The sequence below is a fragment of the Diabrotica virgifera genome, chromosome 2 (assembly GCF_917563875.1).
Source record: "Diabrotica virgifera virgifera chromosome 2, PGI_DIABVI_V3a".
NCBI classification, from domain to species: domain Eukaryota; kingdom Metazoa; phylum Arthropoda; class Insecta; order Coleoptera; family Chrysomelidae; genus Diabrotica; species Diabrotica virgifera.
The window spans coordinates 29,895,547-29,911,445 of record NC_065444.1 but is presented as its reverse complement, the minus strand read 5'-3'; the positions used below and the strand labels follow the sequence as shown (position 1 = coordinate 29,911,445).

General features: G+C 31.1%; 1 protein-coding gene across 3 annotated transcripts in view; it reads right to left on the bottom strand.

Moving 5' to 3' along the window:
* The window catches only part of LOC126879478 (titin-like), a 77,330-nt gene extending 63,135 nt beyond the window's left edge, over nucleotides 1-14,195 (bottom strand). Inside the window, exons 1-4 of one of the 3 annotated variants that reach the window (XM_050642508.1) lie at nucleotides 13,749-14,195; nucleotides 13,489-13,686; nucleotides 11,244-11,437; nucleotides 1,106-1,391 (exon numbers count right to left, since the gene is read on the bottom strand). In XM_050642508.1, coding sequence (XP_050498465.1) covers nucleotides 1,106-1,391; nucleotides 11,244-11,437; nucleotides 13,489-13,686; nucleotides 13,749-13,820 — 750 coding nt within the window. In that variant the 5' untranslated portion in view covers nucleotides 13,821-14,195. The remainder of the gene's footprint in view (nucleotides 1-1,105; nucleotides 1,392-11,243; nucleotides 11,438-13,488; nucleotides 13,687-13,748) is intronic. The other 2 variants (XM_050642510.1, XM_050642509.1) reach the window with 2 other exon arrangements.
* Nucleotides 14,196-15,899: the final 1,704 nt, after the last annotated feature.

Genomic DNA, 15,899 nt, shown 5'->3' with positions numbered 1-15,899 from the left:
AAGATACCACACAAAAATGTAGGGCTTTTTCAGGTAAAAATTTCCTTTTTATTTTTCATTACTGTATTTCTTATCATTTTCAAGTTACATGGAGAAAAAGGAAGATTTTTAAGAAAGTTTAAAAATGCTCTCTATAATTTGATTTTTTTTTTCAAAAACCATTCATTTTAATCCCATCCAACTTTTTGAACATAGAAAAACACTATAATAAAAGGTATTGTGGAAGGAATATGTATTTACATTTTGGTGGATGAAGGTTAAAATTACTTCTCATTTTCTTCTTAAAATACATTAGTTATCAATTTTGTTTGCAGCATATCTACCTTAGTTTTAATGTAATAGACCTTTAATATAGCTCATTTTAAAGGTATTTTCAAGCACTACAAAAGGTATTAGTAGCATTACACACCTAAAATCGACCGTTTCTCTGTCATTTTAAGTTGAATACACCAATTTGAGAATGTACCAAAAAACGAACTATTTTCACCTATCATATCTCTTTTTGTATTATAACTAGAAGATTTATGAAGGCAAGTGTCTCTTTGTTTTTTATAACCTACAAAAATGTTTAATATAGTTTTTTTAGTCAGATGCATAGTTTTTAAGGTATTCGCAAAAAACCGTTCGAAAAGGTATGTATTGTTTCAATGAAAATGGCCAATTTTCAACTACGAATAACTCAAAAAGTATTGAGTTTTCAAAAAAAAATTATGGAACAGTTTTTGCTTAGAATTAGGTTCTCTAGCGAATTCCGTGGTAATTTTAACCAAAAAATTTTCCACCCCTAGGAAGGGGTGGGAACCACCCCCACGATAAAAGCACACATCGGCATAGGCTAGACTTTGAATTAGGAGATAAGTAGAGGCTAGGCTCAAAATTTCATTAAAATCCATGCAATAGGATAAAATTCGGAGGTAATATCCTATTCTTGCTCCCATTGACTGGCGTAATAGGTAAATTCAGGATCGAGTAATCAAAAGTACCAAAAGGGAAGAAGAATCACAGACTATAATGTGGTACTTCTACTCACTAATAAGTATTATAAAGAAATGGTGTATATGTAGAAATAAAAGACAAGAAATAATTGAATAACGTTACAAGTTACCTCAACTGGAATAGAACATGTGTTATCTAAGATTATATCAGTACACAGAAGAGTAAAAACTTTGTCGTATTTTGCATTCAAGGTATTCAAAAATTTCTTTAAGTCTTCGTCAAAAGTTACGGCTTTTATTTGGGAAAACAAACTGGTCAATTCTTCGGACTCGGGGATTAATTCATATAATTTGCTGTGGATGATACGTTGGCTGTACATGCGGAAAATTAATTCCAATATTACTGCTTGTAGGTCGTAATCAGCACAAGAAGTAACACTGTCCACTAACTTAAGCCTGAAAAAATTCATTCGCATTTTGAGTTCATTTTATTAAAACTTAAACAAAAACTTAAACTTAGACAAAAATATTGCATATTTTGAAATTAACGTGTGAAATAAAATTTTTGTGATGCCTCCAGTGTCATAGGAATAGGATTTCTTTTCCGAATGTGATGTTTTGAACTATCATATAAATTGTATAATCGGATTTAAATTTAATATGGTATGGTATGAATATATGATATATGGTGGCCAATATAATATTTAGATTGAATCTCATCAAGAGTATTTACTATTCTACCGAGATGAAGACCTGCGTCATGGTGCATTGGCTTGCATGGCAAATGGCAAAACAAGATCTTCTAAAATATCTCTCTCTCTCTCTCTCTCTCTCTCTCTCTCTCTTGTCGTTTCCTCATTACTGAGGATCGTGACTTCTTCCAATATTCCTAACAATGTTTCTCCATTGGTCTCTATCTTCAGCTGCTCTAAGAGCTTCGCAGAATGAGTTTCCAGCTGAATTCTTTATTTGGTCGGACCATCTAGTTGGTGATCGTCCTCTTGATCTTCTCCCCGGAACGTTTCCAGAAACAATTATTCTTTCCAAACTGTCGTCACCTCTGCGAACCACGTGACCAAAGAATTGCAGAATTCGTTTCAGACATATTGTAGACAGCCTTTTTTTAATATTGAGTTGGTTTAGAATGGAAACGTTTGTCCTATGAGCTGTCCAAGGTATGCGCAGCATTCTTCTCCAGCACCACATCTCAAAGGCATCAATTTTTTGGCGCTCGCATGCGCGAAGAGTCCAAGTTTCAGCTCCGTATAGAAATATTGAGAATACAAGGGCATTCACCAGTCTCATCTTGATATTTTGAGAGACAGATCTGTCTTTTCAAACTTTAGTTAGGCGACTCATCGCATTTTTTGCCATACCAATACGTCTCCGAACTTCTGCTTCACAATTACCATCGTTAGTTATACTAGACCCCAGATTGTATAAAGGTGTTTACTATCTGGTATTCCTGTAACATGGTAGTCAGTCGAATAGTGTCGAATCTGTCGACCACCATTATTTTTGTCTTAGCTTTATTGATTTTCAGACCAACTTTATTACTTTCGTACTCAACTCTTCGCAGAAGATCAAACATTTCTTGCTCATTTGCTGATATAAATGTAGTGTTATCAGCACATCTTAAATTGCAGATTTTCCTATCAGCTACTGTTACTCCACCGGCCCATTCTTCTAAAGCCATCCTCATGACATGTTCACCATAAATGTTAAATAAGTCAGGTGACAACACGCATCCTTGTCTAACACCTCTCTCGGTCTTGAATTGGTTTGAGAACTTCTGATCTAGTCGTACTGTCGCTATGACTGGTAGACACAGATTTATCCAGCTTACACAAGCAAATGCCTTTTGGTAGTCAACGAAGCATATAATCATAAATACTTGAAATTCTCTAGACTTTTCAATGAGTTGTCTCAGGTTCAGGATTTGTTCCCTTGTACCTTTACCCTTTACAAACCCCGCTTGTTCCTGAGGTATTTGGTAATGTAGATAGGTTTTTTAATCTGTTTTTGATGATATGCAACAAGATTTTACTAGCATGTGTTATTTAGTGTGATCAACTAGCTCGAAAAATTCGGGATATGGCCCGAATTACGACGTCGTGTCCCGGCCTCCCAGAAAAGGCTTCCGGGCCATCCGAATTTTCAAATTTTTGGTAAAATTCTATTTTTTCCGTTATTGTTGTAATAATACACATACAATTAAATTGTTGGGACGAAAAAAAAAATCGACAATAATTATGATTTTAAAAAATAAGCAATGTAAAGAATTACATTGCAAGAATACATCATTATTTTGTTTGTTGAGGTCAATTTAAAATATGAATGGATTGATGTTTAAATGTTTTGAAGCTGTTTTCTTGTGGCCTGTTTGGAAATTATATTTTTAACCTAAGGTTATATTTACATGGAAATTCAACATCACTTTATTTTCTAATTTTTCCTTTTTTGAGAATGACTGGAAGTCGACACGTCAAAAACTAACAAAAATATAATTATTATTATAACCAATTGTGGCTTAATCCCATTAAATATATCATTGTTAATATAAAAATGTTAAATAATCAATAAAATGATATTAAAATCCTATATTTAAAAAATAAAAAATGGCCCGATTTTCATTGAAAAGTTCCGGATTTCAAGTATTTTTTTCAGTCTTGTCCCGAATTCAACTCAATTGGAGTTGGTCACACTAGTTATTAGTGACAGTGTGCGGTAGTTTTCACATCTGGTAGTAGTTCCTTTTTTGTGTAGTGGGATATAAATTGAGGTACACCAATAATATGGCCATTTTCCTGAATTCCAAACAGCTACACAGATAGAATGGATGATATGTAATCCTTTAACTAGTAACTGTAGTATTTCACATGGTATTGAATCAATGCCTGGGGATTTATTTCTCTTTAGTGATTTAATTACATCTTTGACTTCATCGAGTAAGACAGTAGGTTCTCTAGGGTAGTCAGAAGGCCACTGATTTTCTGCTGATACCTCGTTATTTTTATATAGCTCGCCACAGTAGTTTCGTCATGTTTCCAATATTTCATCAGTATCGATCTTTAAATTACCTTCCTTATCTATTACAGACCACGTTTGAGGTTTAAATTCTCTGGTAAGGAGTTTGATCTTCTGGACACCTATACATACCAGCCTATAAACTATATACATATCAGCCGTCATTCAACCAATCACCTCCACAAGTTCGGTATCTCCTTTCCAAGAAATACCACTCCATAGCACTATGCCGCCACCACAAAAATTAACACTCTGTATGAGGTTACATCTGGCATAGCGTTCATCATATGAAAGTAAGATTTACAAAACTTTATCTAAAGAAGAGATGGCGAACAGTATGTTAGTTGTAAGCTCATACAGAGCGTTAGTTTTGGTGGTGGCGGCATATTGCTACGGAGCAGTATTGCTTTGAAAGGACATACCGAACACGTGAAAGTTATTAGGCCAATGCCAACTGATATGTAAATTGAAAACATTTAAGAAGAGCATTGAAAGCCATATTGGATATGACATGTTGGTGTTAATGCACATCTTCATGTCGCTAGCAGTGATGTTTTTATACTGAATTCTGTATATGTTTTTATACTGAATTCTGTAGTGACGTATCCTATACATTTTTTTAATGTCTTAAAGGATCAATAAAGTATGACTATGACTATGATGTTGATGATTATAGTTACTTTCGAGTATTCGTTACAAATCGTTACTCTTGTATAAAGTAATCATTTACAGTATTCGTTACATTGATTATTATGATTACTTTTGTTACTTTTGTATTTGAGTACCGGTAATCATATCGAGAATCGTATTTCTCAGTAGGTAGGTATTTTGTATAGGTATTCCGATATAACAACGACCTTCACCGATCTGTTTAAGGGATAAAAATGATTTGATTACTATGATTACTTTCGTTATTTTTGTATTTGAGTACCGGTAATGATATCGAGAATCGTATTTCTCAGTAGGTAGGTATTTTGTCTAGGTATAGATATAGATCTAGATAAAAAATATAGTTCTCGCATTCGATCTTTGTTAATGACATACATTACATATTTAACGTATACCATTATACCTCCCTCTGTTTCATCGTCTATCTTCTCCTCAACCTCACACCCATAAAACGCTTCATACCGATAATGATATTCGATAACACTCGTAAAATACCGGTCCCGTCCGTTACTCACTGGGATACGATTGGTAGAAAGTAATCAAGTGTACTGGTTGTAGATACAATAGTCGTTACTCGCTCTGATACGATTGGTACGAAGTAATCAGAGTAATCAAAGTAACGATTTGACTCTCTGTATAGTAATCGTTACCTTCAGTATTCGTAAGTAACGAGTACTTTGTAACGAATAGATACTTTTTCAACATCTCTATAGCATAGTGAAGACTTACCTTAAGATTCAATTTAAAAATTATACTGGCCAGTATAAAGCTCAGATCAGATTTAAATCCGATTAAAGCATTTATATTATGATACTTTAAAACATCGCATTCGGAAAAGAAATCCTATTCCTATGATACAGGGGGGCTAAGGATAACAGCACAAAAAATTTCATTCCACATGCATATGCAATATTTTTGTCCATGAGTATATTACTGCGAAAATATGAGTGAGATCAGTATAGGATTACCATAATTTATTAAGGCCAAATCCGGACAGGGGTAGTCCAAGGAAAAAAAAACAGATCCTTGCCCTTGCCTATTGACACCTCCAAAGTTAGTATTAATATTAAAAGTTAGTAAAGAAAAAAATCCGGACATTTCTCATATCCGGACGCCAATCCGGACATGTCTTTCAAATTCGGACTGTCCGGACGAAATCCGGACATATGGTAACCCAAGATCAGTAACATATAATACACAAGAAAACGATATACATAGTTGGTTTAAAAATAATGTAAAAATAAAATCTCAAAAAATATTACCGATTACGTAAATATGTTTTTTTATAAATTAAAAAATATATACCTACTATTTTTCATATTTATTTTATTACTTTTCTACCAAGAAGTTAAGAAATCCTGAGAAACGTAAGTAATGCAGGAACAAAAAAGATTTACTTCTAGGAGAAACAAAAGAAAAATTAAACAGATGGGCTGAATACATATCTATGGGAACTAGAGGAAAATGAGAATTGGCAAGAAGATGAAGAAGGGACATGCGAGGAACCAACTTTGAATGAAGTCAAAGAAATAATAAGATACCTAAAAAATAACAAAAGGGCAGAAGAAATTGGCGTCCCAGCTGAGATTTTTAAGAAAGGCAGCGAAAGACTGAAAAAAGAATATTCCTCTTAACATTAGTAGTTTGGCAAAAGAAAGAAATGTAGAAACAATTGAACAGCCCTCTTATTTGTCCTTTGTATGAAAAGTAGATAAAACGGAGTGCCAAAACTATAGAGGTGTAGCATTATTAGAAGTAGCCTATAACATAATCCAAAAATTATTTGGAAAACAACAGTTGTTGAACTACTGAATAAATAAGTTAAAATTAATACAAAATAATATCTACCAACAAAACTTAGAATTGCATATGTTATTTATTGATTTTCAATGAATTTTCAACCTTAGCATTAAAACAAATTGAAAGAAAATCAAATATGAGCATAAACAGGATTATTTTCAATAACAAGAAATCAGTGCATAGTGTACGCAGATGATGTGATACTAGCGAGAACAAAAAAAAAATTAGAAAAAGTGTTCCAGAAATTTGAAGAAGAAGCGAAAATATACAGACTAACAATAAACCAAACAAATCAGAGACAACAAATAATATCAAATATAATCTTTTTCTCACAGACATCTTTCAGTGCGCCACAGTTTCTCGATTTCTTCTAACGCATTAAATTGTATGTGACAGAAAAAAAGGCACGTCGGTGATTACAGACATTTATAACATTTATTCTAGTTGTCGATAGATGGCGCTATAGTCGAAAAATTTTTTTTACGAATTATATAATATATCTACGAATATAATCTGTACAATTTATAAGACTATACAAATCAAAGAAATTACCATTTTATACATGCAACAAACACAATTGATTTGTTTTTATGTCAAATTGCAAATAAAATGTGACAACTGTCAGATTTAACTAAAATGTCATGTTAGAATAAATGTGTATTATCACGGACTTACCTTTTTTTTCTATTATTTGTGACGCACTGAAAAATGCTCAAGAAAAGGACCATATCAAAATGATGATCAATATATCAAAATGATCATCATTCGATAGCAATGACTTAAACTACATTTTTGAAAATGAAGTCATTTCTTTTCAATAATTATCTCAGTTTAGAACTAAGACAAAGAATGGTTAAGTGCTTTGTAAGTGGTTTGTATGGTGCAGAAGTGTGGACACTAAAAGTATTGATCATGAACAGAATTGAAGCACTGAAAATGTGGATTTATAGACGGATGCTGAAGATACCTTGGACAGCAAGAAAAAACTAATAAAGAAGTACTAAGGAGGGTCAACAAAAATAGAGAGCGGCTTAAGACTGTTAAACACCAGAAAATGTCTTATCTGGGACAAATAGTGAGGGGAAATTGATATAAAATATTACAATTGATCCTTAAAGGTAAAACAGAGGGCCGTAGAGGTGTAGGAAGAAAACAAGTTAATACTCTGGGCTAATTAGCAAAATACAAGGAAAAGTTATTTACCAGCAATTTTATTGCTGGAATCGAATCCTATGATTTTATATATTAAAAATATAGGTATGCAAAGTCCGCAGATTGTGTGCTACTTTTTTTATAAACAAATTGGCGCCCGAAAATCATGTTTTTTTTCAATTTTTGCTCTATAACTCCAAAAATTTTAACTTTACACCAAAATCACCCAAATAAAAATTCACCGTAATTAAATTCTGCATAGAGACGTGTTTTTCCCGATTTACTTCGACGAAAATTTTCCCCAGAAAATGCGGGTTTTTTCAACAAAATCTTTAATTTTCAATTACAATTTTAGATAAGTAATTGTTTATCAATAATTAAATAACTTGGTAATGTAAAAGCTCTTTTTGTATAGATAATTCCATAAGCCGATGAAAATTGATTGTACAGTTTACCAACAATTGAATTGTTAATTAAAAATTTACGGTCGCTATAATCACAACAATAATTATGATACATAATAATAACTATGATTTTTGTATAAATAGGTACTGTACCTATATAATGTACTTTACAGAATTGATATTGGACCATTTAAGCGGCCTCAGGAATATTTTAAAATTATAAACAATTTTTTGGCTTATAAACAAATAGAATATCTCGGTAAACATTAAATTAAATTAAATCATGAAAACGGTATTGGAAAAAAAGCGGCAGGATGCTTATTTTAAAAGAAAAAACGTTTAATTGTCATGAGTGGTTCCTGAGATACAACCGGTCAAAGTTGACTGGCATTTACGGCAAAGATATAAACAATAGGATCATAATTTTCGAACCATCACCTTTTTATTTCGGTCCTCTTTCTGTACACCAATTTTCATATCTTTAAAATACTCATAACATATATTATTATAATAAAAACTATCGATATTACGAGTGAAAATTGACAAAAATAGCAAAATTCTAATCAAAAATTAGGTTGGAGAAAATGTAATCTCAAAGTTCCAAATCGGTATACGTTAAAAAATTCATTTTCTCGGCTTCCCATGGAGCAATTTTCTTCATTCTTTTTTTGTTCCCAAGTAACTCGAGCAGGGCCATCTAACTAACGCATTATTAAATGTCAAACTTGCTTTTGTTTTGTTACAATAGATTAATTTATTTATAAGAAAATAAAACTACATATTTTTCCAGTTGTAGACTTTTTTTAGATAAACTTACTACAAGTGTGACCTTTAACGTTAAAAACACAAATATTCTCATTTGAAAGCTGTATACTTATTTAAACAATCTTTATTTAAACAAATTAAAATTTTGTTTTGAAGCTATTTCCTTGTGGCATTTTTTATAATAAACTATTTATAATGGGAAATAAGCCACAATTTTACCAAAAAAAGATTTTATTAACGTTTCGAAGCCCAAATCGGGTTTCGTTGTCAAAATACAAAATACTACTAAAATAAACAAAAATGTTGTTGCTAAGTAAAAAAATTCTTCTAATAATTTATTTAATCTGACTCATTTATATTGGCAATTCAGACGTATATTATACATTTTAAAGTAGAAGACTTTAAAATGATATCGTTAATATTTTTAAAGACAGATCACATGCTATGATATTTTTTGTGACGGATATTCTTGAGTTGGGATTGAGTTCATGTAATCGAATAAACTATCTTTTAGTAAAGTCGTCCCAGGAACGCAACTCATAAATATTGACGATATCATTTTAAAGACTTCTACTTTAAAATGTATAATATATGTCTGAATTGCCAATATAAATGAGTCAGATTAAATAAATTATTAGAAGAATTTTTTTACTTAGCAACAACATTTTTGTTTATTTTAGTAGTATTTTGTATTTTGACAACGAAACCCGATTTGGGCTTCGAAACGTTAATAAAATCTTTTTTTTTTTTGGTAAAATTGTGGCTTATTTCCCATTATAAATAGTTGATTATAAATTAAAATTTTTTGTTATAATAAATAAATTAATATATTATAACAAAACAAAAGCAACTTTGACGTTTAATAATGCGTTAGTTACTTGAGAACAAAAAAAGAATGAAGAAAATTGCTCCATGGGAAGCCGAGAAAATGCATTTTTTTTAACGTATTTTGAACTTTGAGATTACATTTTCTCCAACCTAATTTTTAGATTGGAATTTTGCTATTTTTGGCAATTTTCAGTCGTAATATCGATAGTTTTTATTAGGTATAATATATGTTATGAGTATTTTAAAGATATGGAAATTGGTGTAGAGAAAGAGGACCGAAATAAAAAGGTGATGGTTCGAAAATTATGATCCTATTGTTTATATCTTTGCCGTAAATGCCTGTCAAGTTTGACCAGTTGTATCTCGGGAACCACTCATCACAATTAAGTGTTTTTTCTTTTAAAAGAAGCGTCCTGCCGCTTTTTTCCAACACCGTTTTCATTATTTAATTTAATTTAATATTTCCCGAGATATTCTATTTGTTTATAAGCCAAAAAATTGTTTATAATTTTAAAATATTCCTGAGGCCTCTTAAATAGTCCAATTCCAATTCTGTAAAGTACATTAGATAGGTACAGTATCTATTTATACAAAAATCATAGTTATTATTATGTATCATAATTATTGTGATTATTACAGCGACTGTAAATTTTTAATTAACAATTCAATTGTTGCTAAACTGTTCATTCAATTTCCATCGGCTTCTGGAATTAGAATCTATACAAAAAGAGCTCTATACATTACCAAGTTATTTAATTATTGATAAAGAAATAGATACTAAATATATTTAAGGTACTTATCTAAAATTTTAAGATTTTGTTGAAAAAACCTGTATTTTCCGGGGAAAATTTTCGTCGAAGTAAATCGGGAAAAACACGTTTCTATGCAGAAATTCTATTTAATTACGGTGAATTTTTATTTGGGTGTTTTTGGTGTAAAGTTAAAATCTTTGGAGTTATAGAGCAAAAATTCAAAAAACATGATTTTTGGGCGCCATTTTGTTTATAAAAAAAGTAGCACACTATCTGCGAACTTTGCATACCTATATTATTAATATATATACAATCCTAAGATTCGATTCCAGCAATAAAATTGCTGGTAAATAACTTTTCCCAAAAATGGCATATTCTCCGATAATCGGCCCAGACTATAAGTCTTGGTTAAAAAACGTTCGTGAATGCAGTGAATGGATTCAGATATCAAATGCAGGACAATAATTATTCCATATTGTGGAAGATCGAGAAGCCTTCGCAATGGTAATCGCCAACATCAGATAATTATGATATGGCTAGTGAAGAAAAAGATATCAAAATGAAAGGAGCAGAGGCTGTTTACATAGTTTTGAAAATCTCAGAATGTGAATACTTAGGAGTAACCATAACGAACACGAAGAAAAAAAAAAAGAAAAAGATATAGACAAAAGATTAAAGAAGGGGAGCAGAGTGATGGGTCACTAAATTCTATACTGAAAGCAAACAATGTGTCAAGAATTGTTAAACTGCGAGTTTACGAGACATAATTAGATACACAGAGACATACAAAACATGGATTATAAACCAGCAGGATGAAAAGGAAGGTAGAGAAAGAGAAAACTTTTTACAATAATTCAGAAATAATAAATATACATATATCAACATCAATTTAAGAAATAAAAACAACTTACAAATATATTTGTGGTAACTTATCCACTATATCATGCTTCACTTTCCTTTTACAATCTAAACTAGTGTCATTAAAAAATCTGAGTAGCTCCTTTTTTATACACCAATTCTCAGTATTTTCTTCTAGAACATAATCAAAAACGAGTCGAGTACCTTGTCTTAAAAATTCCTCTTGAACTTCAGCGGGAATCATATCCTAAAATGAGAAACATAATTTAAAAATATTAGCATTTATACCAAAATGAAAGGAACAATAAAAGGAACATAAAATATTTCAAAATGTATAAACATTTTCAATATCCTTTTGCAATATATGTGTGTCAGCTACATATTTTATACATCTATATAACTTTAAGTCATCGCAAAAAGTAAAACTGATGATTCAAGATTATCAGAAATATCATTTATAAAGAGATTTAATACTAATGGTGAACAGTGGCCTCTTTGGGGGACACCTGATAAAACCTCAAATGATTCAGATAGGAAATTAAATAGTTTCACCCTTTGTTTTCGATCCTTTAAAAAACTTGATATCCATTCTATGGCCTCCTTAGTAAATCCTAAATTTAGGAGTTTTCCAAGCAAAATGTCGAAATTGACTCTGTCGAAGGCCTTGGAGAAGTAAGTGTAAACTGAGTCTAGTTGTTCCTTCCTCTCCAATGCCTCCAACAGATCCATTTCATACACTGCCAAGTTAGTAATAGTGGATTTCCCAGCTGCAAACCCATGCTGAACTACAGATAATAATTCTTTACATTGCCAATATAGTTGATTGTATACTATTTTATCGAATAACTTTGGTATTGCTGATTGCTTAGAGATACTAACTATGATAATTTTTTACATTATTTTTGTCACCAGCTTTAAAAATAGGTGATACATAGCTTTCTTTCCATCTAGCAGGGAAGGAACAAGTGAGCAAAGATAAATTAAACACTAGATATATTGGTCTGGATATTGTAAATGAACAATGTTTCAAGAAATAATTTGGAATATTATCTGGTCCCATTGAAAAAGAGTTTCTGAGTTGACATATACCATCATAAATATCAGAGATTTTAATAGTATACAAAGAAATATCTGCACTTGAACATGAGTTCGCTTTGGGCAATCTGAATGTGGATGAATCATATATACACTAGCAAAATGTTCGGCAAACAAGTTAGCTATGTTTTGGGCATTATCTGCCATTTGGTTATCAAGGTACATGTGATTTGGAACATTCTTTGATTTTTTTTTATCATTAATATATCTCCAGAAATGTGATGGATTATGTTTCACATTGTTACCAACACTTTTGAATAACTAGAGTGACATTTTTGAGTTTCTACTTTACATTTAGATCAAGTCAAAAAATATCAAGTAATCTGCTTCAGACTTCATCAAACAGAAGAGATTAATCTGGTACGGACATGCCAGAAGAGGATACCAAAATTGTTGAATAAATGGAATAACAGAGTGCAGCCTGATAGGAAGAACGAAGAGAGGCAGACCTCGAAGCTCCTTCAGAGATGAAGTGGACCAAGCAATGGAAAGAAGAAATCTACAGGAAGGGGACTGGCAAAACAGAAAGAACTGGAGAGAACCGTCGAGTGAAGGAATACACTGAAAACCATAGAAATCCTTAGCATATCCAAATTTTCCAATTTTTGTTTATGGTGTGGTGACTATTAAAACTGTTAAATAATGAGATTTATGAAATAAGAATAAAAAAATATTACTTAACACATTCAGGGACATGACTGCTTATGAAGTGACTTCATAAGAATATGTGTCTATCTGATGTGTGTCCGTGAATGTGTTAAACCCAACGAACTGTCAACACTGATGGAATCGCCATGAAGCAAATTTAATGGCGCCAGGATTAGATAGAAGATAATCAGGTAAAGGAGGGAAGATAATCGCCATCTTTCGTAAACAAACACTAGTCAGGTACCTTGTAGTTGTCACAAATTTTACCTGACAAATTCTCTGTCTCTCTAATGTCTCTCTAGAAGTGCTAGAACCTCTCTCTTGTATGTTGGCGCCTATCTCGCTTCACTGGTGGAATGGGACGGGGCCATTCCATCAGTGTTGACAGTTCTTTGGTTAAACCACAAATAGGTTAAGTACCTACTAATTTCTTTCAAAATATATGATTTAAGTACCTACACAGAATAAAGACTACATTTTCTATGTAGGTAGGTATCTAAAATAATGGAAATTGTACTAAAAATGTAAAATAAATTGGGGGAAGCTTATACATACTGTAATATGATTAAAATATTTTCTGGTCACAGTGGCTTGTGTATAATAGTCCCTGCCATTTCCAAATATTATAACTAACTCTATGTATTTTAGAACATATTTTATAAATGCTTTAGGCTTAATTGTTGGAGATATATTCCCCAATGTATCAATCCCTTCAGATAATAAACTTTCATTTATGGTCTCTTCTTGTAATGCCTAAAATTTGTTTAAATGTTATATCACTATGTTTTATTACATTACAATTAATATTTACTTACTTTTTGTATATACTTTTTAATGTTATTAATATCTGCCTTTAGCAGATCAATTGGTAGATCCTTAGATGCCATCTTAGTAATGGAAATAATAAAACTTGATAAAACCAACCAAGTTTTTATCACAATATAAAAAATATATGATTTGTTTAGGTACTAAATTTTCAGTAAATATAACTTCATTGCACTTATTAAATTAAAACTTTTGTACTGAACTGCATAAATCCAGAATTAACATAAACTAATTATGTAGTTACAATATTAAAACTAAAAACTAAAATTAAAATTGAAGCTGACAGGTGGTTACAGCATTTTCGATTGTCTTTTGTTTATATTAATTTCTGGCGCGTAATTTAAGAAATTGGCGCTCCATTTAAAAATTTTATACTTTAAAAAAACGTCGTGCACTGATGTACGATCTTCTAGAAATAATGTATATGCAAACATAATTGTGAGATTATTATGATACCAATATGTTATACCCAAAATTTTTTAATACATTTTAGTAGCATTTTAGCTACTGTTGTAATTTTAACCTTTAATAATTGTTATGTATTTCTTGTCTCTAATATTTATTGCTTTTAATAGTTGCATGAACCCTAGATTTGACTGTTAAAACATAGATCTGGCAAATGTGCAAAGATGTTTGGCTGTCACTACTGTCAGTGTTGTCACATTTGGTGATAATATTTTTTTCCGAATTCATGGTGTAGCAATTAAAAAAAATAAATCTGCAAAAAATGCTAATTAATATCAAAGGCGGGACGTGGTAATACAAATTGCGGACTTCATTAAGTTGGAGGGTCCGAGAAGTTAGCCACATTAGATTTTCATAGAACGTTGAATTGAAGTTTGACAGTGTTGCCATGTGATTATAATGTATATAATGTATAATATGTTGCACGCTTCAAATATACAGAGAAAGCTTCGAAAGGTACCTTTTTACATTATTCTATGGATTTTGATATTTTTTAATTTATGTAAAACACGAACGAATAAATATTTGTTGTTTGTTTAGATATTAGTTGCAGTTAATTACTAGAAATTTTTTTGTGGCAATTGCCCTGATAGATTCCAGGAGAGATTTGGCAACAGAGTCGGAACGTTTAAATTTGCGTTTGCCAGATTGCACAGATGTTCCGCAGATAGGTATACATTTTATGACTTTCTTTTTATTATATTTGTATTATTTGGAATTAATGTACCTGAATACTGAAATGCTCTCAGTTACTGAAAAGTGTTCACTTCGTTAGTACGCTATTTTTATGTTTATTTTGTATTTTTTTAAATATTAAAATGCCTACAACTATATTGTATCACGTGAAAGACTTATAGTCCTTTTCCTTTTGACCATATAAATAAGCTACAACTTCCATTTTAGACAAATTATTTTTTATAATAGTACTGTGGACTTGTATATCTGTATTTTCAGTTGCATATATTCTGGAGCCTGTTATTATCACAGCTTTTTAATATTTCTGTGGATTTGTATATCTGTGTTTTCAGTTGCATATATTCTGGAGTCTGTTATTATTTACATTATATTTAATATTTCTATCTTTAATCAATATTTAGAGTTTTTTCGATGGCGTTTCGAGTTCAGGTGAAAAGATGATATGTAATAATATTACTAGATAATCTGTAATAATTATTGTATTGGCGACCTTATTATTTATACAAACCTTATTTTTATATAGATTACAATAAACTAAAAGTATATAGTAATAAAATCTTAAAACAGCAGAATTTTACTTATTTTACACTTTTTAATTAGAGAAATTTAAAAATTTTTCTCGTTATTTTATCTACATAGTTAATGTTTTCCATGTTAATAAATAAATTAATAAAAATATACCACATGCTCTTTTCCGATTTATCCTAAGAACACATGGCAACACTGTCATGCCTTCATTTCCTTATATCTGTAGCTAACTTCTCGGACCCTCCAATTTAATGTTGCCCCAAATTGCAACGATAAAATATTCCCAATCCTCACGTTTGAATTTTGTATGTTAATTTAAAATAATATTCTAATTCCGGCGCACCAATGCAAAACAGTACTGTGAGTTGCCTACTTTTGGCGTAAATGGGCTACCTAAAAATGTTAAATCGTTGATTGATAAATAAAAAGTGATTCTCTTTAGGAGATATATT